General features: G+C 33.9%; 1 protein-coding gene across 1 annotated transcript in view; it reads right to left on the bottom strand.

Moving 5' to 3' along the window:
* The window catches only part of Vav (Vav guanine nucleotide exchange factor), a 339,372-nt gene that overhangs the window by 227,952 nt on the left and 84,226 nt on the right, over positions 1-27,194 (bottom strand). The window contains exons 3-4 of the mRNA XM_090414835.1: positions 21,816-21,874; positions 5,491-5,565 (exon numbers count right to left, since the gene is read on the bottom strand). Of these exons, the coding sequence (XP_090270961.1) occupies positions 5,491-5,565; positions 21,816-21,874 (134 nt within the window). The remainder of the gene's footprint in view (positions 1-5,490; positions 5,566-21,815; positions 21,875-27,194) is intronic.

Raw genomic sequence — 27,194 nt, 5'->3', positions numbered from 1 at the left:
ACAGGGTGTTTCAAAAAGAATGTCCCAATTTGAAAATTTTATATCTCTGCAACCACAAACCACAAATGAATGCGACTTGTACCATGTGAACAGCCTTGGCCCAAAGTTTGATATGACGACCGCTAGATGCCACTACTAGCACCCAAATAGCCACTACACTTAGTTAATGTAACTAACTTAGTTTGTAACTGTACCACATTTTCATTATTAAATATAATTTTTTGAAATTGGGTCATTCTTTTTGAAACACCCTGTATTCTTTCTTACTTAGATACTACAGGCTCTGTAAATGGAATATTAATTTTTACAAAACTGGGATAGGGAGAAAGGACACCATATTTAAGAATATTTAGGGATAATAGTTATTTCCAACATATTTATAACTATTTACATATTCCTATTATACCTATTAATTATTCTATTAATAATTAGAATAGTTATTAGGTAGAATAAAATATTTAAGCATAGTTAGGGAGAAAGAACATAGTATTTAAGAATATTTATTCTTCTAACCGTTCGCCATTTTTCTGTTCTGCACATTTAGACATCCATCCAGGAGTGATATGTTTTTTATCTGAACAAATTCAGAAGGTGAGGTGTTTCAGTTATTGAATACACATATATTTTGAAAATCACTGCACTTTTCCTGTATAATAAAGACATCTTGTATGCTGTTATCGTTTGCAGAGCTAGTTTAAGATCACAGGTGCAATTTTGAGTAATTATATTAAAGAAAAGGATAATAAAATTACGTAAATGCTGTCATAATAATGTAAAACAGCATAAGCTAAATTGCCATCTGCGGTTTAATACTAGTCTTTACCTTTTTCTCCAATACTAGTATTTTATGATACTAAGAAATTTTAAATTTTATATTTAGTCTTCTTTATTGAAAAAAAAAAAAAAAAAATCGTCATCATCTGAACAATTCATGTATAGGCTTTTTTTTATGTCCTGTTCCTGCTCTGAAGATGAGGTTGATCTTTTCATCTTAATCTTGGACATCAATGGGCTCTTCTTCCTGTAGGTTTATATTCTAAGTGCTAATTTAGGAATCCTATTGTTTTCATTCTTTCTATGTGTTGTAGCCGATTCTGCTGGTATTCTTCTATTTCTTGTATGTTGTTTTTTTGCATCTAATCCTTTTCTTATTTCTGTTTTTTCTTTATATCTAAATCTAGTGAGTCCCAGGAGAGGTCTTGGAAACTTCATCTGTGCTGTTTCCAATCTTTGTCTGTTTCTTTGTTTTTAGAATCCAGGTTTCACTTCCAAATTTGAGAGATGGCTTAGAGGTTATATTATGTAATCTTGAGTTTCTTCAGTCATTTGTTGTTCAAAATTTCTTTTAATTATGCCATTCTTTCTATTGTAAATTTATAGTCTTGCTTCCAATTGTGAATCAGTATTGTATTGCGATATTATATTTCCTAAGTTTTTGAATTCCGTAACTTGTTCTATTATTTTATTGTTGAGCATAATTTTGACTCTGAATGGTGTTTCCACACATTTCCATAGCTTCTGTTTTTGTTTCAGAGATTTTCATTTTAAATCTTTTTGCTATTTCATCTGGATAGTTGCAATTTGGAGTTTATGTAATGAATTTGAAATTAGTACTTGATCTAGCCATTCCCACAAGAGGCCACCCTTGCTACCATCCTCCCTGGGACACACTGACTCGTTCAGAACAGCAATCTCTCCAGATGCCTACGTCCTTCCTCATTCAAATGTAAGCGGTCTCTCGCATACAATTCCTCTCTGTCCTCAAACACACTCCAAGCATCCACATATTCCAGTCCTCTCTTGTCACACATTCTAGCTATTATATCATTCAATATTGTTTGAATGGTAAAATATTTTGGTGTGTTTTATTATATTTTTAAAATAATTTTAGCCCTTGTTTATAGTAAAATAATACAATGTAGAAAACATAAAATTACTGTATACAGAACCATACTGAAATAATGAAACATAGCAGCTGAATATAAAAAATAACCAGTTAGACACACAAGATGCAAGAGTAAATCTTCAAAGCTGCTGCTTTATTAAATGAAAGGGTCATCTTCAGGGAATGAGATGATAGCAGGAGTGGGCTTCTTTAAAAATTTATACATTGCATCCAACTTAATCTACACAGTTTGCTTTTTATTTTGTACATAAATTTCTCTGTAGCAAGCAAATACAGCTGAATCATTCTGTCTGCTTTGTTAAATCTCTTCATATCAGGTTCAATTTCCTCAAACAACTTAATTGCCTTATTAACAGAGGCAAATATCTCTGCCAATTTTTTTCACTATATCCTTTTTTTTTGCGGGGGGGTCGGCTTCTGCTTTCCCCCCCTCTTCTTTTGCAGCTTTCTGTATACTTCTAGATCTACGTGATCTTCATTTGAGACACCTTCTTCCACAGCCTCCACGAACTTCTCTACATCTTCATTGTCAATCTAATTCCAACTTTAATTAGCAGCAACACTATTCTGTCACCACTCTTCTGTCGGCATGTTGAATCCTGCAAATGTATGAACATATATTTTCAGCAGCTTCTTCTAAACACCATTCATACACTCTGCTGTATCTCATTCCATGCTGCACTACTATTTTTTTTATGTGTCTCTTATCCACAAAAGATTGATACTTATATTCTTTGTACAATGTAAGATATATTTGTAAGATATACATGTGTTAATAGGATGACTGTTGTAAATATAAGTGGTCATAAGTCTTATACGTCATAAGTCAAGGACTAACTGCATATTTTCCTAAAGAGAAAACTCTTTCCTAAATTTGTAATTAATCTATCAATGCTTACACTTAAATTTCTTCAACAGTTTTGATTTTGCTTAATTGTCATTTAGAAAAAACTAGGTACAGTTCTCTCTTGGACAATTCTTTCAAAGAATATCTGAATTTCTCCAGAAAGGCCTCATTATGTATGTATGTTTGTTTCTCTCACTGTATAAATTAAGATTTACAACAAAGTCCACTTCAATGAAATAAAGATGAATTTAACAGCTACTATATGCATAAATTTGCATAAGGACCCTCAACTGACTGACGATATTTTGGACGGAATTTTGCCAGGAGGTTCGGAGGAAGGAGATTACCCGATATCAACAGAAGAAGTCATTGCAGCAGTTAACTCCTCAAAAATAGGAAATTCACCGGAAGTGATGGTGTCACAATGGAACTGATACGCGAAGGAGGTGACATCATCACAGACACCTTGCTAAATTTATTCCAGGACGTATGGAACACAGAGACTTGGCCTTCTGATTGGGGAACTTCTGTCCTTGTACCTATTCCTAAAAAGGGAAACAGCAACTATAGAACAATAAGCCTTCTTAGTCATCCAAGCAAAATCTTGTTAAAAATACTATTGTCAAGAATCAAAAAGAAAATAGAAAGCAGACTATCAGAAGAACAAGCAGGTTTCCGGAAGTCCAGAAGTACAATTGACTATATCTTTACAACACACATACTAGGCGAAAAATACATACAGCATAACAAAATAATCTGTCAACTTTTCAGACCTTCAAAAAGCTTTTGACTCAATATGGAACAAGGCATTATGGAAGATTCTAGAACATTATGGTATTGACAACAAAATCATTAGGATTATTAAATCTCTTTATTCTTCATCTGATATGAGAATTGAAATTAAAAATTACAGCAGTGAATCATTCCGGGCAGGGGGGGAAGACAGGGGTGCATCTTGTCCCCTCTTCTTTTTAATTGTTTTCTGGAATATGTCATAGATGAAGCTCTTTATGAATATGACACTGGAATACTAGTTGGCGGACTAAGAATAAATAACTTACGTTTTGCAGATGATATCGATCTTCTGGCAGAAAGTGAAGAAGAATTACAAGAGATAACCAGCCATGTTTTCGAAACATAAAAAAAATATGGATTATACATAAACCTACAAAAAACAGTGATAATCTCAAAATCAGACATTAAATTCTTAAAGATAGAAATTGGCAATAAACAAATTGAGAATGTAAACAAGTTCACTTATCTAGGAAGCACGTTGAGTCAAGATGGTCGTTCAAAAACCGACATTAAATACCGAATTGCTAAGGCAACTGTGGCCCTACAAAAGTTAAAACCATTGTGGGGAGATATCACAACCAGACTAAGATTAATTGACACCTTGGTGAATTCTGTCCTCTTGTATGGGTGTGAGGCCTGGACTTTATTGAAGGAATATGAGAGGAGACTCCTGTCTTTTGAAATGAAAACTTACAGAAAACTTTTGAGAATCGCCTATACCACTCACGAAACCAATGAAAATGTCCGAAAACTGATTGATTCAATAGACGGGAGAAAAAGGGAAAATATTCTGACAATCATCAGAAGAAGACAGATGAAATGGTTCGGACATGTGGAGAGGGCTAATGACATTCCAAAGCAAGCACTAGAAGGAATTGTTCCGGGACCAAGGGTTAGGGGCCGACCTCAATTAAAATGGACTGATAACATCAAAAAATGGACAAATTCCTCCCTTTCTCAACTGACATCACGTAACAAGAGACCGAGATGACTGGAGGAGGCTAACCACGACTATTATGTACCAGCCATGAATGACCCAACGGTCCATTTAGGACTATGGGAGAAGAAGAAGAATATGCATAAATAATTGGAATTGCTGAGATATCAAATTTACATGCAACAGTATTACAATCAATAAGTGGGGTCTGTAAGAAATTTCTGAATGTGTAAGGCCATTTTTAGAAGGCTATTAAAAAAATGTGAATAGCAAGGTAACCGACTAATGAAAGTTGTTTATAAAAATTTGGAATTATAATATCTTTACTATTAATTTTTATTATTAATTTTATATATATATAAAACAGAAACTACTATGAAAATAGCAAAGCAGATTAAACACTTGAGAAAAATATAACAAGAGAAGAGGGAGGTGCAGTTAAAATGCATTTTAAATTTAGAAAGAGCAAAGAAGTTTTTTAAAAAATAAAATAAATAATAAATAAACTAATTATACACTAAATAACAAACCAATGAAATTATAGTATGCTAAAATGTAATGAAGAAACAGCATTCTACAAAGGTAGTCAAGCCCTTCAAACACTGTGGTGAAAAACATGCATCAATGGAAATAAATGACATATACCATATTCCATTACTTTTTACTGCAGAGTAAGGATGTTAAAAAAATAAATAAATAAATTTAACTCTTTTTAATGATTCAAACAAGAATGTGCAGTTTTAAACTAATGCTGTTTGCTGGTGAATTCTGAAGCTTACTGTAACTTATAAGAAAAAACAAAACATTTATATAATTAATACAAATTCAGGAAGTTAACATCATTAACATCACTTCAATGTTTCTGAACTGTACTAAGTGCATACATTAAAATTAAATGAGAGACCATTAAAATCTATATAATTTAAATTCAAAAATGTTATTTTTTCTGGAAATACTTCAGCACAGGTTTTGATATTAAACAAAATTCATTCAATATGCACTTACTTGGCTAAATCCTCAAGATTTCTGTATATATCATCATTGTAATATTCATGTACTTTGGTGTAGGAAGGAAAACCCCTGCAATATTGAATTTAAAATGTTTTCAAATACAACTATCAATCAGAAAGATTTAATAAAGATACTCTAAAACTTGAGTTTTTTCTTGGTTTTATTCATTGACCAGATATTAATAAATGATATACACAAATTGTCAACAAGTTTCACCAGCTATTCTGTCTGGCTTCTTCAGGACAAGTATAACGGTACACACTAACGTTTGCTAGTAAAAAAGAAGAATGGAGTAACACAGTCAAATAAATTAAAACTGACGAGTAACATCATAAGCATGGAACGTGATGTCTCAGTAATTGTTTATTGAGTGCGTTGTATAGTTTTTAGGAAAATGAAATTCTGATAAGCTGAGTGAATTTATTATGCTTTTCCAGATGTCTTTTCAAATCATTCCTCGTTTCTACATCGAAAATCTTCTATATAAGGCATGGAGCTGTTATCCCAATTGATGATGTGGTTAGAGATCGAGAAGTGATGGGCTAATCCTGAAGTAACTATTCTGTTGTTGTTCACGTCCCCTATATGTTCTTTTTTTTTTTGAATTTTCAGGTTTCTTGATGTTTGGCCTATGTAATTTAATCCACAGGAACATGGGATGTTGTATACACTTGCATATTTGAAGAAGACATTAATGTCCTTAGGGGATCTTAAAATGTGGCGTATAGTTTTGACAGGTTTGAGAGCAACTCTGATGTTGAAAGACTTCAGGAGTTTGGCTATTTTTATTGAAACTGAGCATGCATAAGGGATGATGATGGACAATGTATATTGTCCATCATCATAGGTTGTTGCTGTGGAGGGTTTCTATGAAGAATCATTTTGATTATATTTTTTGGGTAACTATTGTTTATTAGTGTTTGAGATATGAGAGTGAGTTCATCAAGAAGATCTTTTTCTTCTGAGATAATATTGGTCACTCTATTTTTAAGCATATGTATTATGCTGAGTTTTTGCGCAATGTGGTGAGATGATTTGAAGTGCAGGTAACGTCCACTGTCTGTTGGTTTTCGATAGATTGTGAGCTGGATTTGTCCATTCTCGTTTCTTTATTTATCTAGAAAAGGCAATTGGTTATTCTTATCAAGCTCTAACGTGAACTTTATTTTTTGGTGGAAGGAATTTTTGTAAGGAAATCAAATAAGGTAGTTTCTGTGCCTTTCCAAATTATGAAAACATCATCTGCATATCTCCACCAAACCAACGGCTTTGGATTTACTTTGGATGTCAGCTTCCAGTTTTTCCATGAACAGATCAGCACAGGGAGGTGATAAAGGACTGTCCATGGTTAGGCCATCAAGTTGTTCATAAATTGTGTTATTCACTTTGAAATAATTCGATTTGAGGCAATGGCGAAAAAGCTGAGCTGTGTCATGTGGACAGAGATTGTCTATGATCTGGATAACTTTTCCAACAGTTGGTGAATAACGAAACCAAGTCTAGTCTTGAAAGGATGTCTGTTTTTAGGATGGTGATGCCTTTTAATTTTTCAGTGAAATACTTAGATTCTTTATGAAGGAATCTGATTTTTTTATATTATCTTTCAAAAGACAGACTAGATATTTAGCTAGTAGATATGTAGGAGAATTTCTTCCATCGGCGATCGAATGGAGCAGAACTCCAATTTTGTGCACTTTTGGTGCACCATATAAGCATGGCATCGGTGGGTGTAGAGATTTCAGACTTCGTTGCAAGTCCAAAGACCACCTAGTCATGTTCCGTATTAGGATATTAGTCTCTTTTTAATTTTTTAAAGTTGGATCGACATCTAATATGCGACAGGTTGACATGCCTGAAACTAACTCAGTGATCTTTGTTATGTAGTCTTTGTTGTTCAAAATAACCGTCAGGTTGCCCTTGCCTGCCTTTAGGATGATTATATCTTTCTTCTTCTTTAGGTTTGAGAGGCTCGCTTCTTTTTAACCTTTATTAATATCAGGTCGGCGAATAAATCCAAGAAAAAACTCAAGTTTTAATGTTTAAGTGACCAAATACAAAACAAAAATAAAGATACTCATTCATTTCAGATGTTACTTTTTTCAGTTTCTTCACTTCATCAATACAATATAAAAAACAGTCTATAAAAATGAATATTACTAATTGTGTTCGCATACATCAACAAATGCATGTTATTTATGTGAATAGTGATTTTAATTTTAACCTTAATATATCAATCCGTAATATATCTCCTTCAGTGGCAAGCCTTGAAGAAAATCCTGATTGATTCAGCCAGAGAGGCATGTGGGGAGGTTGTCTGCAAGGATAGAAAAATCAGAACTCCATGGTGGACACAGGAAGTTAAAGAGGCAGTGAAGGAAAAGAAGAAAGTATATCAAAAGTTCTTAGAGAATACAGAGGCAAATGTAAGAAAGCTAAACACTGTGTAAAACTAGCTAAACAAAAGTCATGGGAGGACTTTGGCAAGAACACAGAAAATAAATATCAAGAAAGTGGCAAAATATTCTGGAGGTTGTTGAAGAAGCTTAGAAATGGAGGAAAGGGTGCTGTAAAAGGAGTTGGAGATGATAAAGGTGACATGAAAAAGGGAGAAAAAGCTATCCTTGAAGTATGGAATAACTACTTCGAAAAATTGCTAAATGAAACAAGCAATGATAGCACAGTGGTAAAAAAACACTCAACAGGCACACACACACAGTCAGGAATACATATCCATACTTGAAGTAGAAAAATCCACCAAAGGCTTGAAATGTGGAAAAGCAGCAGGAGTAGATGATATCTGACCAGAAATGCTGAAGTATGGTGGTATAAAAGTCTTACAGTGGCTGCAATGCATAGTTCAAAAGGCCTGGACAGAGGGGCAAATTCCTGATGATTGGAGTAGAGCTCTCATAGTACCCATATATAAAAAGAGAAATAAAACTGAATGCGAGAATTAGAGGTATTTCTCTACTGAGTGTTCCTGGCAAGATTTATGCAAGTATACTTGAGAAACGGTTGAGAAGAATTGTGGAAGAAAAGCTTAGTAAAGAACGAGCTGGTTTCAGGCCAAATAGAGGGTGCTAAGAGAGAAGCTATTCAATACGCTACAGTTATATGGTGTCAATGGGGCATTATATCAAGCAATACTTAGTCTTTATTTGAGTTGCAAGTCAGCAGTTAGGAGTGAAGGAAGTACAGGAAGATGGTTTAATGTTAAATCTGGTGTGAGACAAGGATGTACATTATCCCCTCTGTTATTCATTATCTATATGGATCACATTATGAAGGAAAGTGGTATTAAAAATGATATTAGAATTGAAGATGTTAATGTCAGCTCTCTGCTCTATGCAGATGATGTTATACTTCTAAATAAATCTGCTACAAGTTTGCAAGATTCTTTGACTAAATTGAATAATTGTTGTAATAGATATGGTATGAAGGTTAGCAATAAAAAGACAAAGACAATGAAAATAGGTAGAATCATTGAAAATGGCAACTGCGTAGTGAACATAGAACCTGTGGAACACGTAATACATTTCAGCTACTTAGGCATGGTTTTTTAGTGAAGATGGTAAATTAAATATGGAAATAGATAACAGAATCATCAAAGCTGGTATGGTAGGAAGTCAAATGAATAAACTCATATGGAATAGAGAGAAATTAGTCAGAACACTAAATTAGCTGTATACAAGACAGTGTTCAAACCAGTTTTAACTTATGGATCTGAGTCAGACGTAAAACACTTGACCAAAGACTAGAGACTGCAGAAAGATAGAGGCGTGAATAGATGGCATCAATAGCAATATCATATAAAAAACGAGGATATTAGGAAAGAACTTGACATTGTCAGCATCCAGGAATGCGTTAGCAGAGCTAATCTCATGTCAGCTCTCTGCTGACATGAGATTAGCTGACATGAAATAAGTTTTCACACTAGTCTTCCTCTGGGTCGTTTTCCTGCCAAGTTGGCAGGAAAACAACCCAGAGGAAGACCAAGATATAGGTGGATTGATACGGTACAAAGTGCCTTAGATGATAGAAATATAAGATCTGATAATGTTGGAGTCTTGACAAGTAACAGACTGATTTGGAGGAAAATTGTAGATAGGAAGTTAGTAATGATGTAAATTTTTCATGTAATACTATCATATCCTGAACACCCCTTGAGGGTACCTGTCAGGAATTTGATGACGATGATATATCAATCCTCTTATTTATACTTTTTGCAAAAAATAAGTTTTCACAAAATATCTGCTCTGCAACCAACAGATTGATTTCAAATCAAATTATGGACATGAATGTTCAGTGGCTGTTTTTCAATTACTTCATTCCATTGCCGAGTGCAAGACCTATGAACCACCACATCCTACCTTATTGGACATCTGAAGTAGCTTGAAAAGGTCCATATTTGATTTATAGAGTACGGTTTGGTATTTAAGAAAATATTTAAGCATGTAAAGCCTTTTCAATCTTGGTTTGAAGCAGACCATTTTTTATTTGAAAATTTGACAAAACATTTCAAAATAGTACAAAACATTCATGCCGCTCTAGTTAGATGAAATTTTAAAAAATTGGTAATTCATCATGTAACGAAGTATTTTCTTTATTTTAATAATTAATACAGATAAGTTAGCTATATACTCGCATATGCACAATCTGCATCGATCAAGAACATTGTCTGTTAGCATTTCTTCCAATTAGGCAAGCTATGTTCTTAATGTGGCAGTGCTAGCCTCTCCAAAGCTCTGTTTGTAGAAACAGTTCATAGCATAAGAAGTGTTTTGGGAACAAAGACTTAATTTATTAGCAGAAATAGTGGCACTATTCTATGAATGATGACAACTGTCCATAACATATTTTGTTAATGTATGATCTTAAGTTTATGATTTTATTAAATACTTGGTTAAGCTTTTTTTTTCCCCATCATCACATCCTCTGATTATTTCTTCATTCATCACCAAACTTCTTCTGTATCATCATCATATATATATATATATATATATATATATATATATATATATATATATACACCCCCAAAGACACACACTTTTCATTAGTTTATGTAATTTATTGTTAATAGCCATACCCATAAATTTGTAACCCATTAACACTTTATTTTTAGAACTTACAATCATTTTATATATGTTCCACAGTGGTCCATAGTAAAAATGCAGCATATGCTCAATAGCTCAAGATAAAAACTCAATCCTCTTACTTAGCTTTACGCTACAACTGATAACTGCAAAACAACATCGGCAAATCTAAAGTCAACTTTGTAAAAGACAAATGCACTAAGACTATCTCCCACTCAAATGGTATCAAGCTTTCTGGTCCCTTGCAAAGACTACTGGGCAAAACTTCTGCCTTACTATGTTTCCACCGCTCTCGTCCTCGTGGAACAATATCTCCTCAAGACTGGGCAGGCCTCTTGGCATCAGTCTTCTCCAACTCTTGTTCAGATAACCAATGCAAATCTTCTCCAACTATTCCACAAACTATCTAATGGCTTTTCTGATCTATTATCAGAAGGACATCAGGAAAATATTCAATAGCTTTGATACTAATAAGCTCCTAGCCCAGATAGTATCCATCCAACTGTGTTAAGTTTGTGCTCCAGAACTAACCCTCCCATACCCCTCCTCCCTTTGCAAGATGTCATTCTCATCTGGAATCTTTCCAACAGCATGGAAAAAAGGTTTTACTAAGCCTGTTCCTAAAATAAGAGATACAGTCAGTCAAACTATCATCCCATTGTGTTTTACTTCAGTACTCTGAAGAGCAATAGAGAAGGCATAACTAGCCTCAAGAACCAGCTTCTTCACTAACTAAAGACCCATCCAGTTAATTAGTGATCACCAATATGGATTCCACCATTCTCATTCTACAGCAGATCACTTTGCTAACTTTACCTATCTTCAGACACAGGTCATGGAAAGATCTGAAAAATCTCATTTTTCGAATCTTTATATGACACACAACAGTTCACTGTGTGTCAGGGTAGATGGTTCCCTCTCATCTGATTTTTTTCATTTGTCTGAGTGCACCAAGGCTCTGTGCCTTCACTCTTTCTGCTACACTTCAATTATCTCACTAATGTCCAATTTTATGATAACTTTGCTAATGACATTAATAATAACAATATAATAAATTTAGTTTAATCCTTTATCCAAGTGTAAGCAAACAGTTTGTCCCTGAAGAATCTTCAGGACTGAGGCAAATCGTGGCAAAGGTGGACTAAGCTCTCATCACTTGTCTTAGTATCTTCCATAATGTAAAGCACATCTCCTTGAGGAGATGTATAATGTAATGCTATGCATTAAGGGAAGGGCCACTACCCAGACCGGTTTTGACCTTTATTGAGGACTCGTCAGTAGGAGCGAGACCCAGAGGTAGTGATACCAAAGTGGAAGTAACGGAGAAGTCACATTTACCTATACAAGTTGCCAAAAGGTGTCTCACCTTATTATTAAATTACTCTGGATTAGAGAAAGATGTTGGAAGTTTTTCCCCACTTGGTTAGACTATAATAAATTTAGTTGAATCCTTTATCCAAGTGTAAGCAAACAAAGTTTGTGTCTGAAGTATCTTCAGGACTGAGGCAACTCGTGGTAAAGGTGGACTAAGTTCTCATCACTTGTCTAAGTATCTCCTATAATACAAAGTACATCTCCTTTGTACCAACTTAGAAAAAAAAAATCTTGCTGATAGTTCTGCTATCTATGGTCAAGGCCAACTTTTCAGACCACCCTTGTAAATTAGCAGATTAAAGTGATCATCTGTGAGATATATATATCTATAGATAGAGAATGTAATCAATCTGATACTAACAAGAAATATCTTCTCTGCTTCTCCTCAAGACTAGGCACTTAGAATGACATGACGGTTGCATCAGACTTATTCAACCTCAGGCCTGATATCTGCTCGAACTCTTGCTTTGCAAAGCACTTTATTTCGCACGCGTGCACACACACACACACACACACACACACAAGCTTACTCATCCTTCCAAAAAAACGAGCACACTAGATGGATCACTCACACACACACACACACACACACACACACACACACACACACACACACACACACACACACAACACATTTAATACACTGGTTTTTTAGCTTTGTTGTTTTTGTTATAACCAATCCCATCACAACTTTGCATGGCATAATAACTGAAATTGTGTGAATATGTTGTTCCTGTTCTGGTCTGCCTATTTTAACTCTTATTCTTGTGCTTTTGAGCACCAGTTGCTATCTGAGATGCGACAAAAAGATAAATCTCAAACACCACAGAATAAACAAGTATGGAAATTGTGGATAATATGCCTCATAATTGTTTACATACAATAGTTTGAAATGCCTAAATGTTGATAGCATACTTCTCTATATGCTATATTTCTCATTTTTGATGTTGGACTCATTTATGTTATTCAAGGAATAACCACCATTTGCATAGTTATTCCTTACTAGTGGTACAAATTAGTTTCCAAAGTTATAGCATGTTTAACATGTTGATCCATTTTTTCTTTCATATATTCTAGATAGAAGTGAAGACTTAGCTTTTACTATAGGAGCAGTAAATTAATTTAGAGATTCAATTAAAAAGCAAAGCTATTTTTGGCAACATAGCAGTCCCTTTAACCACGCAACCAGCCACGACGTCTATAGACATACAGGTTATCATGGATGTGAAGTGCATATTAAAATTGTAATACCATTGATATTATTGTAATATATGATGGATACATAGCATATGAGGATGCATATTTGATCCATAATGGCCGATTAGGTGGTTAAACTAAATGTCAACAGTCAGTTTTCTGCATTCTATGAATTTTTAAACAAATCAGCTAGCACAATCACATGTTGCTGGCTTACCATGTATATAACAGTTTTGTTCATTATTAAAAATGATGGAAACTACCATGTTATAGCAAAACTTCAGTTTAATATAAACCAAAATAATCACCTGACATTTCGACCTTTACATTAAGGTCATAGAATATAAACATATATACAAAGAAAACAAGCTACATCACAATATATATGGTATGCTAAAGTTACATTAATTTGGTCAACAGTTAAAACTACTGGCATTACCTCTGGTGGAGGGGAAAAAAGAAAAAAAAAAACTTACTGCTCATAAACCAAATGAGAGCACAGCAGCTTTTATAGCTATGTTCAGCCTTACCAACCTCATTTTATCCTCCACATAAGCATTAATGTGTTACAGGTTCTGCCTCTCATGTGTAGCATAAATAAAAAAAAACACTGTACTTGACAATAAAAATTAGTAATATTTCACAGTTTACAATTGTATGTTTGCTGATTTGGATTTTTGTGATACTAGATTCAAAATAAAGCTTTTTTTTTTTTAATCATTATAAAATAATATAGACAAGAAAAGATCCCTATATAACATGCTGCTAGAAATATCATCATGCCAAAGTGCATAACTTTACACTTACTAACATTAAAACTGACAGCCATTTTCTTTTGTCCAAATTCCCAGCCTATTAAAATCATTTTGTAAGTGCTGCACATAAGTGGCATCCCTAATAGTTCCATTGCCCTGCCAATCTTTGCAATCATCGGCAAACAATTGCACATCTCCTGTTAGACCCTTCCTGATGTCATTAATATATAGACTGAACAGTAATGGCTCAAGGATTGAACCCTGAGGTACACCACCAGTCACCTTAAATCTGAGGGGAGTCACACCCACCATATACCACTTGTTCATTATGTTGGAGGCTTAATGGATTTTTTACAACACTCAAAAAGAATTAAAATAGAATTTAATACTTCCTATATTTCGTCCTAGTCACTAGGACATCTACGGGGATTACAAAAACAATTAATGTAACATATACACAAATAACAAACAATACTAAGCCCAACCACGTGGTTGACACTAAAGTCCTATCTAGGTAGAGCGCCCTCTAAGGGCAGTAGTAGGTGGCCTGGAATGTAAGGTGGGAACTCTGGTGATGAGTGTTTCCCAAATCTTCGGAAGCTTTGGGAAACACTCATCACCAGAGTTCCCACCTTACATTCCAGGCCACCTACTACTTCCCTTAGAGGGTGCTCTACCTAGATAGGACTTTAGTGTCACCCACGTGGTTGGGCTTAGTATTGTTTGTTATTTGTGTATATGTTACATTAATTGTTTTTGTAATCCCCGTAGATGTCCTAGTGACTAGGACGAAATATAGGAAGTATTAAATTTTATTTTAATTCTTTTTGAGTGTTGTAAAAAATCCATTAAGCCTCCAACATAATGTCCTCACAGCACTTAAGCCTCTACACACGTATACCACTTGCTCGTGCAGCAGCCTTGCGTGTGGTATCTTATCAAATGCCTTAGCAAAATCCAACATAATCATAGTATATTCCCTTTATCCAACTCAGCCATAACGTTGCTATAAAATATGAGCAAATTGCTAAAACATGACCTTCCTTCCTTGAGTAAATCCATGCTGCTCCTTGCAGAGTATAGCTTGTTTGTCTATCCATTTCTGTATGCGAGTTCTTATCAACTTCTTTAAAATAATCACTACCAACACCAGAGATACTGATAGGTCGGTAGTGAGACATTGATTTTTGCACCACTCTTGTACAATGGAATTATCATACATTCCTTCCATTCCTGTGATATTTCCTGAGCTGAGATTCAAGTTATACAAACGTGAAAGGCCTAGTCAATTCGGCTGAGCATTCCTTCAGGAAACGTGCTGATATTTCATCTGTCCCTATTGATAAATTCTTATCCAGGTTATGCAACAGCTCTTCAACCTCATTTTCATGCACCTCTTACTCTTCATCCAATGTTACAGTAGCACCATGTTGCATACATCTGGTTAATATACCTTAGCAAAGTGAGCACTCATTAATTGATCAATCTTATTAGCTTCTGATACTAGAGTACCATCTGCATTCAATAAAGTTATTCTTCCACATTCATTCATTCTTTCTTCCTTCCTTCCTTTTGCTTGCTGCATAACGATAAAATTCTTTTGATATTCTTTCCCCATCATCATCTTGTGGATCTCTTGCTTAATAAGGTTGCACATCCATTTCACTCCAGCATATTTATTTTTTGAACACTAGGGATACATTCAGATACCACCTCATTTAAGCACTTTTAAGATTCCTATGCATTGCTGACATTTTTTCCCATTCAGTAACTGATACCATGGGACTAGTATTCTTCTAGTATTCGACTAGTATTCTATAGATAGTATTCTTCCGAGTTGATCATAATCTCCTGTTCTAATGGGAACATCAATATAATTAGATACTTCACAAAAAAGAACAGCATGATCATTGTAACCAACTGGTGGTAAAATAGTCATATTCGTAATAGAGATCCCATATGATGCTATGAACAAATCCACTCTTTGAACTTGAGTTCCTTCTTTCACAAACTGCTTGAGAAAGTTGTCTTGCAACAATTCAATAAATTCCTCTTCATTGCTATCATGAGATTTCTCTTCTATCCAATCAATGTTTGTATAATTAAAGTCACCCATAATGATCATTCGTTTAGTGCCATAAGTCTAAATTGGCAAAGATTTCCGATTTAGACTTATGTTCTATTTCCAAAGATTTGCACCCCCCCCACCCACACACACACCTGCAACTGAGCTGCCAGGTCTATAGCAACATCTCACCATATATTTCATTTTGTTAGCCTCCACTTCACAGCAGATAGTGTCAAATTCACTGCTACTGTTACTATCATTTTTTTCCTTGATTTGAGTATAATGGGTATACAGGTATCCCTTGCTTAACACTGGATTTCATTAATGCGGCGAAATTAATTGCAGCAATCCCTTGATATACGCGGCAAGAGTTTTGATTAACGCACCTTTAACCCTGTGGAGCTTGCAGCTGATCTGACAAATACATACAAAATGTTTAATATAAATATTCTTGATCTCCAAGCTATACACAATTCAGTGTATAGCTTGGAGGTCATGAGTAGCTGTGCATTCATATGTTACAAATGATATTCGTACTGTTTTTTGCTGTCAGTTTGGTTTAACATATGTTATGTAAAGGTTTGTGATATTTGACAGTAAATTGTATCCAAGAGATACTGTGACCTCAGATGTCAGTATAGTATGGTTTAGTTGCAGTTTTTTTTATTCTTTGTTCAATAATTTCTAGATTGTAACTGAAAATAAATAAACCATCATGTATTACTGAAATAGAGAGCCAAAGGCTTATTTATCATACATGTCCTCTACGAGATGTGCTTTACATTATGGAAAATACTAAGGAAAGTGATCTGGAGCTCACTCCACCTTTACCACGAGTTGCCCATAAGGTTCCTTATGCTTGCATCCGCCAAAACTTTTAGTTTATATATATTCTACACGAAACTCTTGTAGTTTCTATATTCAGCTATGAAATAATGTTGGATTCAATATCCACTTAATTTGTACTATCATGTATTATATTTGCAGTGTATTTTCTTTATGTTTTATTGCTTGTTTGCCGAGATCGGGAGAGTCATTTTGCTTGTTATCATAGAATAAGAAAAAAAAAAACTAACTGTTCAAACGACTCTTGATAATTTCTTTTGATAAAAAAAAATTGCAGTAAATAATGTAGGTACAAGTATTTATTAAACATTTACTTTGCATTCATTTTTTATCTTTCCTAAAAGAGTACCATATAAAACGAATTATTAATACAGTAATTAATCATGGACGAATTGTAATTTTTACCATTGATTATTACATTTGATTAACGCAATTTTGATATACGTGGTAATATCAAGGGATTAATTAACCACGTTAATTGAGGGATACCTGTACTATTTTTTTTTTTTTTTTTTTTTTTTTTTTTTTTTTTTTTTTTTTTAGGAATGACAGAAGAGATAGGAGACGAGGGGGGGGGGGGGGAGTACTACTAATGATATCAGACGACTTAAGTCCAGTTAAGTCGTCTGATATCATTAGTAGTACTCCCCCTTCTCTCCTATCATTCCTAAAAATAGTATGCCCATTATACACTCGATCCCAGTTACCATATATGACTCTGGCCACATCATATTCAATAAAACAACAAACTCAATCCCTTTGTTTCTGATGCTCCTGGTAACTTCTACTTGGATTTTTGTTGTTTGCCCAATTTTTTTGGTATAGTTTCTATGGGCAATTTCTTCTGATTTGCAGAGTAATTCTTTACGTTGCATTTTGTGGTTAATGGGGAAGAAGAGTTAAAGAGTAGGGGTATGAAATAGAAACATGAGTAATATCATAGATAGCTAAGATAAAAAAAAATTCAGGAGCATAGGCAGATGTACAATAAAAAAGAAAATAAAAATTACTGTTAAAAATGAGACCTAGGAATAGGAATTGACAGATATGATAAATCTTGAAGAAAAAGTTGAATACTATAAAAGGTCACTAAAATAAGGCCAGGGTGAAATTTTGTGAATTGGACCAACAGTGTTCACTGGACGGATGGTTGGTGAAGAAATGAGTTTGAACAACTGTTAATAAAGACTAAGAGAAAGGCATTTGGTTCACATCAAGGTGTGAACGTGAGACTTAGGTACGGAGAAAATAAGAGCACCATTCTGATTATAAAATTGATAAACTGAATTATGAAAAGAGGAGATCCACAGGAAATTGAATTTCACTATATAACAATTTACAGAAATTTCTATTCAAACTAAGGAACAGTGTAGATTAACAGCAAACAGATCCTATATTTAAGGCAAATTTTTTAAACGTAGTTTAATAGATCAAGTAGGAATGCTATTGACAAAAATGATATGGTAATGTACCAAGAAATTTATTATGGGAAAATAAAACTATCAGCCAATCACTAATTATAACAGTTAAAAAAATACATCTAGAAAGATACTAAATGTATAGTAAAAACTGGATCACAAGTCAAGACAATTTATCATTTAAAAAGGAACTGCAAGGGTGTTGCATGTTATTAGCTGTTTGAGGACATAATTCTTAAATACCGGGCAAGGAAATGCGGTGAGAAGAGACATCTGGTCTCCAGCAGATGAATATATAATCTGTATCCACTTGATAATCAGCTAATGACAGTGCAAATGCAGTACATGTGCAGGAGGCTTACCAAAGGGTTTGGAAAATGGGAACTCAAGGTATACTTAAAAGCAGGTAACTTAATCAAAGTAGAAATGGATTACTGGTACACAGAAAGAATGTGAAGACAATACACTTTTTTAAAAAAACATCTGAGTTCATGGTCAAAATAAGTGGATCATCCATATTAGAAATCAAGAGAAGAGTATATTGAAAGGAAAAAAGATGAAAGAATGAATCTCATCTGGTGGGACAGTCATTGCAACACTTTCTGTACAGAGAAAACTCATTTGTGATGTCATAACACAGCAGGGCAATACCAACCCGAGGGTGCAAGGGGTGCATCGCACCCAGGCGGCAACATTGATAGGGCAGCATTTTATGTAGCTAATATCTAATTTGAATTATACAATGCAATATTAGGGGCGGCCAATAAAAGTTTGCACCCGGGCAGCAAATGCCCTTGGTGTGCCCCTGAACACAGGGAATAATAAGACTCAAAAATATGGAAATTAAAAGAATGGCATGGATCAGCTAGAAAGTCCAGAAAAGAAAATAAGAAGCAATATTAAAGGAAGTGCAGGATGTGAAAAATATTAATCAAGTAAGGATAAAGAGTGGAAAGTTATATAAAAAAAAAGATAAAAGAATGCATAGTGAACATACACAAATAGAAGGTCTTAAACACTGTCATAACTCAAAGATGTCAAAAGATGAAGAATGAGAAAACAGGGAAGCATGGATAAGATTCCTTTGAAATTAAGTTGAGAAAATGACTGAAAAATGGAAATTTCTAATAAAGAACCTGATTATGCCATTTCATACCACTAAATTGTGTTCTGATGTTTCTTCTAATAAATAACCATACTGATAATGTAAGTTAATAAATAAAGAATAATTAATAATTTACCAATGAATATTCAGATATGTTCAAATATGTTACTAGAAGGGAAGTGTGTCTTACAGATTGTGCAGAATATAAATTATGCCATGGCATATACGAGGGGGGGGGGGTCTGGAAAGTTTGATAAACACCTAGAACAAAAATTATATTAAAGCAACTGATATAACCACAAGAAAGAACATATGAGGATATAGGAATATATGTTAGTTACCTTCATGACTCTGCTACAAGTATGTTCTTTCTTGTGGTTATATCAGTTGCTTTAATATCATTTTGTTCTAGGTGTTTATCAAACTTTCCAATCCCCCCCCATATAATATTAAATATGTAATACACACTTCCCTTCTAGTAACATATTTGAACATAAGGCCGAAAGCAAGAACAAGAGAAAAATAGTTTCTGCTAGAACAAGCAATCTTCTACCAGCTGTGCCACTTATCATTAAACAAATATCTGACTACATTAATGCAACTTCTAGTTTTTATTCATTTATCTACTCATATATATTGAATATAAATATAAATACTGTACATAAATTTACAAAATAATACAAAGTTTACATGCCTTTGTTTTTGCCAAGAAAGTAGTGAGAAGTTACAGTATCCTTGAATATGACGATGATGAACAGTCCATTTCAACATTTTTAACACTGCTTACTTTTGACCAAGATGGTAAATATTAATCTTGTTATTGCTTGAAGCAAACAGCAGATTTTTTTGATATACAACATACTGTTTTCCATCAAAATACACCAAAAATGCAGAGCAGATCCACAGTGTGGATAACTATGAAACTGTAATAAGATACTAGAAACACTAAGTTTACTCCAAAAAAATAAAAAAATAAAATGAAAATTTAAACTCTACAATAACAGCCATTCAAAAGTAAGCATTACAGCAAAAACATTTCCACAAAAATAAAGACGATAAAAAGGAATGCACAATAAGCAGATAATGTGTAAACACAACTGGAGAAAATCTCTTAGCAGGAGAGAAAGAGAGAGGTTTTATTTTTAAACACACACACACACACATGCTACTGTTACTATCTAGGGAGAGAATTATAAAAACAAAGCTTATGGTTATTCCTTCTCACCTATTCTTCACAACAAGAAACAGTATCCCTGGAATCCTTCACTTATAATTGTTTAAATAAAGATTTAAACTGTTTAAATAGAGGTTTAAATACCTCAATTTAAACCTCATATGACCTATAAGTTTACCAATTATGTTATGAAAAAGTAAAATCATGGTATGAGCTATTGAGAAGAATGAAAAGTAACAAAAACTTCACATATTTCAAGCAACAAAAATAATAATAATGGTTTGTATCAATACAGTGAACAGTTATGACTATAAACTGCATTTTGAATTTAAAATAATACAGCTAATTATTATTCTACAGTCAAAAACATTTGCACATAATTAACTCAGACACACAAACATAGATAAGAAAAATAACTATCACAGAATCTAGAGAGTATCCTGCCTTGCTCTACTTGCATTACATAATATTACCTATGCAGGAACATATAGGAGTCAACTTGATTTCTTGAATTTCATATCTGGATATCCGGCAAAATCTTGACATACTGGATTTCACCATAATTTGACCATCATATCTGTTTGGTGTGATAAGGTTAATATTCACTGAAGTTACATAAAATAACTTCTTCAAGCAATATCTTAAACATTAATTCCTCCCACGATGAGTCTTTTGACTCCATGGAGGCCTGAATAATAATAATAATAATTAATAAAACCAACATCAAGTCATATACAGCAAACCAATGACCAGTTATATTTTTTTTAAATAAATTAAAACTTGCTGTAATTCCAAAGCTTTTGCATACATAAAAATTTCAATGCCAAGAATGTAGACAAAATAGCTTATAAATTTGCTAATTCATAAAACTTTGTTAATTTGCTAAAATAAATTGCCAAAAATAGCTTAGCTTTGAAAACCAACAAGATGGCATCAGCTGGTTAAATCTCATAATTCTGGTCTTATGGGGAAGTTCCAATACAGTTGATTATTAAATAACTGTCATTACTCACTTATTTCTCAAAGAATACTTAGTCAAATTATTTTTTTTATTTTATTTTTTTAAAGAATTCTTTCTAAAAAAAAACTATTTCGAGCCTCAATACCAGCAAAGAAATGAATGTATGCCTAAAAACATTCACAAACATATCCACAACACAGTGGAATTCTAACCCCGGCATTCGTTTTTAGTAAAAACGGATGCCATTCAACTAATTCCTATTCTAACTGTAGTTATATGCATTTCTCTTTTAACATTAAAGAGTAATAAACTGATTAGAAATACTCACCTGATTCCAGAAGATTCAGCTTTATTTGACTTTGATAATAACGAAAGTGTCTGAAGAACCTATTATGTTTAAATGAGTGTAAATAGAAAAATTTCATATACATGAAATGCAATTTTTTTCATCATAAACTTCCGTTCAATTGGTATTAAATAATAAATATTTAATAAAAATAAGTTTAAAAATGACAAAGTTTTCTTTATAAATGATTTAAACGTATCATAAAATTATGACTACCCAAAGCTCCTACCTACCAACAATTCAATGTACATTAGTGGCCAAAATTGTGGAAACCTTTTAGAAAAATTGTATTTCTGAGGTTTGATGGCTCATAACACCACTTTGTTTTGGAGTAATACCATAAAATTATATATCAATGGAAAGATAATTTAATCAAGAATGTAATGCAATAACTTTTATGAAGGATTTTTTATTAGGACAGCAGTTATAAAGAAGAAAAGTGAAACACATAGAAAAAATGAGATATACAAAAATTCTCAGATTGTGAGTTAATACTTAGTTGGGTAACCTTTAGCATCAATTACGGCCTTACAACGCCTTCCCATGGAGTGAACCGAGTTTTTTAGTTCTGCAGCTGTTATAATGTGAAACCAAGATTGAATTATTGCTTCTATTAATTGGGTTTTATTAGTGGGTTGCTTCTGACTAACAAGTTTCCTTAGTCAGCTCCATAGATTTTCGATTGGGTTAAGGTTGGGCTATTCCCAGGCCATTCCAGTAGTGGAATATGATTATTCTGAAACCACTTTTTGCACACAGCAGCAACATGACATGGAGCTGAATCCTGTTGAAATATAAATGTTTCATTATCTTGGAAAAGATCACGTGCGGAAGGCTTCAGTTTGGGCTCAAGTATTTCATTTATGTATTTTTGGGCATTTATATTCTCATTAATCACGCAAATTCTGCCCACACCTTTTTTATGTCATACAACCGCAGATCATAACACTAAGTGGATGTTTCACAGTAGGTGTAAATGCGATCGGGATGCAAATCTTCTCCGATTCTTCTCCTTACATATTTTATGCCATCACTACCAAACAGGGAGATTTTGATCTCATCACTCCAAATAACTGTCCCATTGTTCCGCTGTCCAGTTAACATGGGTTTCAGCCCAGTTTAATCTTTTCGACCTTTGTTTGAGAGATAAAAATGGCCTTTTTTGTGGAATTCTAGCATTTAGACCAAATTCCTGCAGTCTGCGGCGAACAGTCCTTGCACTCAACTTCACATTGTATTGCACTATTTCATCTTTTATACACCCAGATGATTTTCTTCTGTCATGTAGGCACAGTCTCTCAATTCTTCTAGCATCACTTGCTGTTGTGCACCTTTTGCTACATTTACCAGTCTGGTTTTGTAGTGACTGAGTCTCCTTATACCTCTTCAAAAATTTAGAAATGCAAAATTGGTGGTTAAGTTTCCACTAATTTTTCTTCTAATTTTTTCATAACTGTAACCGTGTTCACTTAATAGTACTATTTTACATTGCTTTCTGGGTGACCAGTCAACTCTTTGCACCATTTCTTTAATTTTATTACATTTTACAAGCTCACTAAATGAAAGAACACAAAAAAAAAAAAACCAACTTGATATCAATCACATAACACACTGACAAACGTCCTCCTCTCAGCTCCAATACATGAGATCAATAGCTGAATCCTACTGTGACCTTATTAGCTCATTGCCAAAACAAACAAGATGATACCTGATTGACTCTCTAAACACTCATGCTCATTGGCTACATTCAAATGAAGGAAAACTACTTCATATCGACCTAAGGAAGTTGTGCTTCTTTTTTCTGGTTATTTGGCTATAACATTTCATATAATATTGATAACTGAACAAACTTTGTTGCATTACATTCTTAATTAAATTATCTTTCCATTGATATATAATTTTATGGTATTACACAAAAAAAAAGTGATGTTATGAGCCATCAAACTTCAAAAGTACACTTTTTTGAAAAGATTTCCACAATTTTGGCCACTAGTATATGTGAGTGTCATGTTTATAAATAAATGAAATGATTATAAATCTTCCTCATAGAGATTACAAAAGGACCAATGGAAATAATTCTACCAAGCATTCTGAATCACATTAATCAAAGTTCACATCCGAATTTTGATTAAGAGACTATCTCACTAAACTTCCTATCTCAGAAGCTGAACCCTTTTGTTTGTTTTTAGATGGTGTGAACAGGATGCAAATGGATATTCCACAAAAATTACAAAGTACAGTAGAACCCCCGTATCTGCGGTCAAACCAGGTCCAAAGATATTAACATACGAAAGGTCAACTTATGAAACTTTCATAGTCTCTACAAACATTCGGCTTTGAAATAATGTTGGATCTAATATCCACTTTGCTTATGTAATTTTACATCACCAAAATGAAGCTGTATGGCTCTTTCTTTTAGTAATAGACAATTCGGCTGATTGCAGGGATTGTCCAACACCAGGGCAACTCGTTGCAAAGGTGGAGAAAGCAACACACATCTGAGGTTGCTAAGATTCCATTCACATTCAGATAACTTTATTATAGTATGTTGTTATAATTGTTCTGTTTTATTATCAGTTATTGTTGTTAATCTCTTACTGTGCATAATTTATAAATTAAACGTTGTCATAGGTATTTATGTATAGGAAAAAACATAGTATATATAGGGTTCACTACTGTCCGCGGTTTCAGGTATCCGCGGAAGACGATGGAGCCAAACCCCACGGATACGGGGGGCCCTACTGTGCTTTCAAAGGAATTTTTGTTACATGTTTTTTTTTTAACCTCACTCTCCTGATGAAGTGTACTATAATGCATACAAAACTGGTATAAGTTTTAAACTCAATAAGATAACTCGTCAACAGTCTCCATGTGGAATTTATCCAGATCCTGATTTATGCTTACGGATAGACTCACTTCACATTGCAGGCGTTCAAACCGAAATCCTATGGAATAGGTTGGCAAATCCTTATTCCAGGAGTGTCTTGTATCTACAGATGTTAGTGTTAACGTTGCCAGTTTGCCTGTTCTGAGAGACGAAAACCTGAATTTCTGGAGTACAACAAAACAGAAGTATTGATGTACAATAATGGTACATCAATACTTCATGGAACATTTTGAAACTAGTCTGGGTAGTGGCCCTTCCCTTAATGCTTAACATTAGACATATCCGCAAGGAGATGTGTTTTGCATTATAGGAGGTACTGAGACAGGAGTGTTGATAGCTTGCTCCATCTTTGCAATGAGTTGCCCTGGTGTTGTACCACCTTACCCCAGTCCTGAAGATACTTTCAGGCGCAAACTTTGTTTGTTCACACTTGGATAAAGGATTAAACTAAACTTATTATACTTCATGGAACAGAAAAACTTTTCCATGCTTTGCAACAGTTTTTCTCATTAAATTGCCTCAGAATTCCATAATTCTGAACATACTCTTTTGAATATGCATACTCCTATGCATTATGGGAAGGGTCACTACTCAGATGGAAACCTAACAAGCTTTGACTGTTAGGTTTCCATCAGTAGAAGTTATAACATATACTGCAATATACAAATCCAAAACAGGGAGATGTGCTATGCTCTACATTATAGGATAGTAATGATGACCTCTCATCAAGATACTCTGATGAAAGGTCAACATCCTACTTGATAGTTGTTGATTAATGGATGTTTTTAAGTGGACCTTCGCAATGAGTGAAGTCCCTGTATAATAATAATAAATACATAGCTATGCCATGGTGATACTTCATGCACAAATTTTTGTTTGCTTATGAATGGATAAAGGATTAAAACAAGAATATGATTTACTTATCAAGTGTAATTTACGTTGAGCCTCTGTAGTTCAGTCGGTATAGACGAAGCCCTTTGGTTGGAAAGACCTGGGTTTGATTCCCATCCATGGCGTGAGGATGGGAATTGAACTGGATGGGAATTGAAGGTTTATTTTTTACTTGGTTAGACTATAATAAATTTAGTTTAATCCATTATCCAAGTGTGAGCAAACAAAGTTTGTGCCTGAAAATATCTTCAAGACTGAATATGGTGTTGTACTATCTTACTGGGTAAGGTAGTAACAACAACGGGCAACTCGCAGCGAAGGTGGATCAAGCTACCATTAATCCTATTCCAGTATCTCCCATAATGCAAAATACATCTCCTTGCAAATATGTATACTGTTATGCATTAAGGAATTGGCCACTACCCAGACTAGTTTCAACCTTTATTGAGGTCTCTTCAGTGGGAGCCAGGCCCAGTGGTAGAGATACCAGGCAGAAGCAATAGCGAGGTCATCTTTACCTATAGGAGTTGCCAAAAGATGTGCCACCTTTTTTTTTTTTTTTTATTAAATTACTCTGGATTTAGAGAAAGATGTTGAAAGTTTATTTTTCACTTGGTTAGACTATAATAAATAATAATAAAGGATTAAACCAAATTTATTATAGTCTAACCAAGTGAAAAATAAACTTTCAACATCTTTCTCTAAATCCAAGTCTACCATATCTATTACTGTTGTAATAGATATGGTATGAAGGTCAGCATTAAAAAGACAAAGACAATAAAAATAGGAGGAATCGTTGAAAATATCAGCTGCATTGTGAATAGAACCTATAGAAAATATAGAACCTATAGAAACCTATAGAATAAAATCTATAGAACAAGTAAAACATTTCAGCTACTTAGGCACGATTTTTAGTGAAGATGGTAAATTAAATATGGAAATAGTCAACAGAATCAACAAAGCTGGTATGGTAGGAAGTCAACTGAATAAATTCATATGGAATAAGAGAGAAATTAGTCGGAACACTAAATTAGCTGTATACAAGACAGTGTTTAAACCAAATTTAACTTATGGATCTGAGGGCTGGGTCAGAAGTAAAACATTTGACCAAAGACTAGAGACCACAGATATGAGAGTCCTAAGAAAGATTTTAGGCGTGAACAGATGGCATCAATGGCAATATCATATTAAAAATGATGATATTAGGAAAGAACTTGACATTGTCAGCATCCAGGAATGTGTTAGCAGAGCTAATCTCAGGTGGTATGGTCACTTAAAAAGAATGGGAAAGGAAAGATTAGCAAAACAAGTGTTCTCTGCCAGGTTGGTAGGAAAAAGACCCAGAGGTAAACCAAGATATAGGTGGATTGATACAGTAAAAAGTGCCTTAGAAGATAGAAATATAAGATCTGATAATGTTGGAGTCTTGACAGGTAACAGACTGATTTGGAAGAAAATTGTAAGATAGGAAGTTGGTAATGATGTAATTTTTCATGTAGTACTATCATATCCCCTTGAGGGTATATATATATATATATATATATATATCAGGAATTTGATGATGAACTGTTTCACAAGCCATT

The sequence above is a fragment of the Typopeltis vanoorti genome, chromosome 26 (genome assembly GCF_054136105.1).
Source record: "Typopeltis vanoorti isolate ZY-2024b chromosome 26, IOZ_Tvanoo_1.0, whole genome shotgun sequence".
NCBI lineage: Eukaryota > Metazoa > Arthropoda > Arachnida > Uropygi > Thelyphonidae > Typopeltis > Typopeltis vanoorti.
Note: the sequence above shows the minus strand (reverse complement) of the source record. Positions and strands in the feature narration are given on the sequence as shown.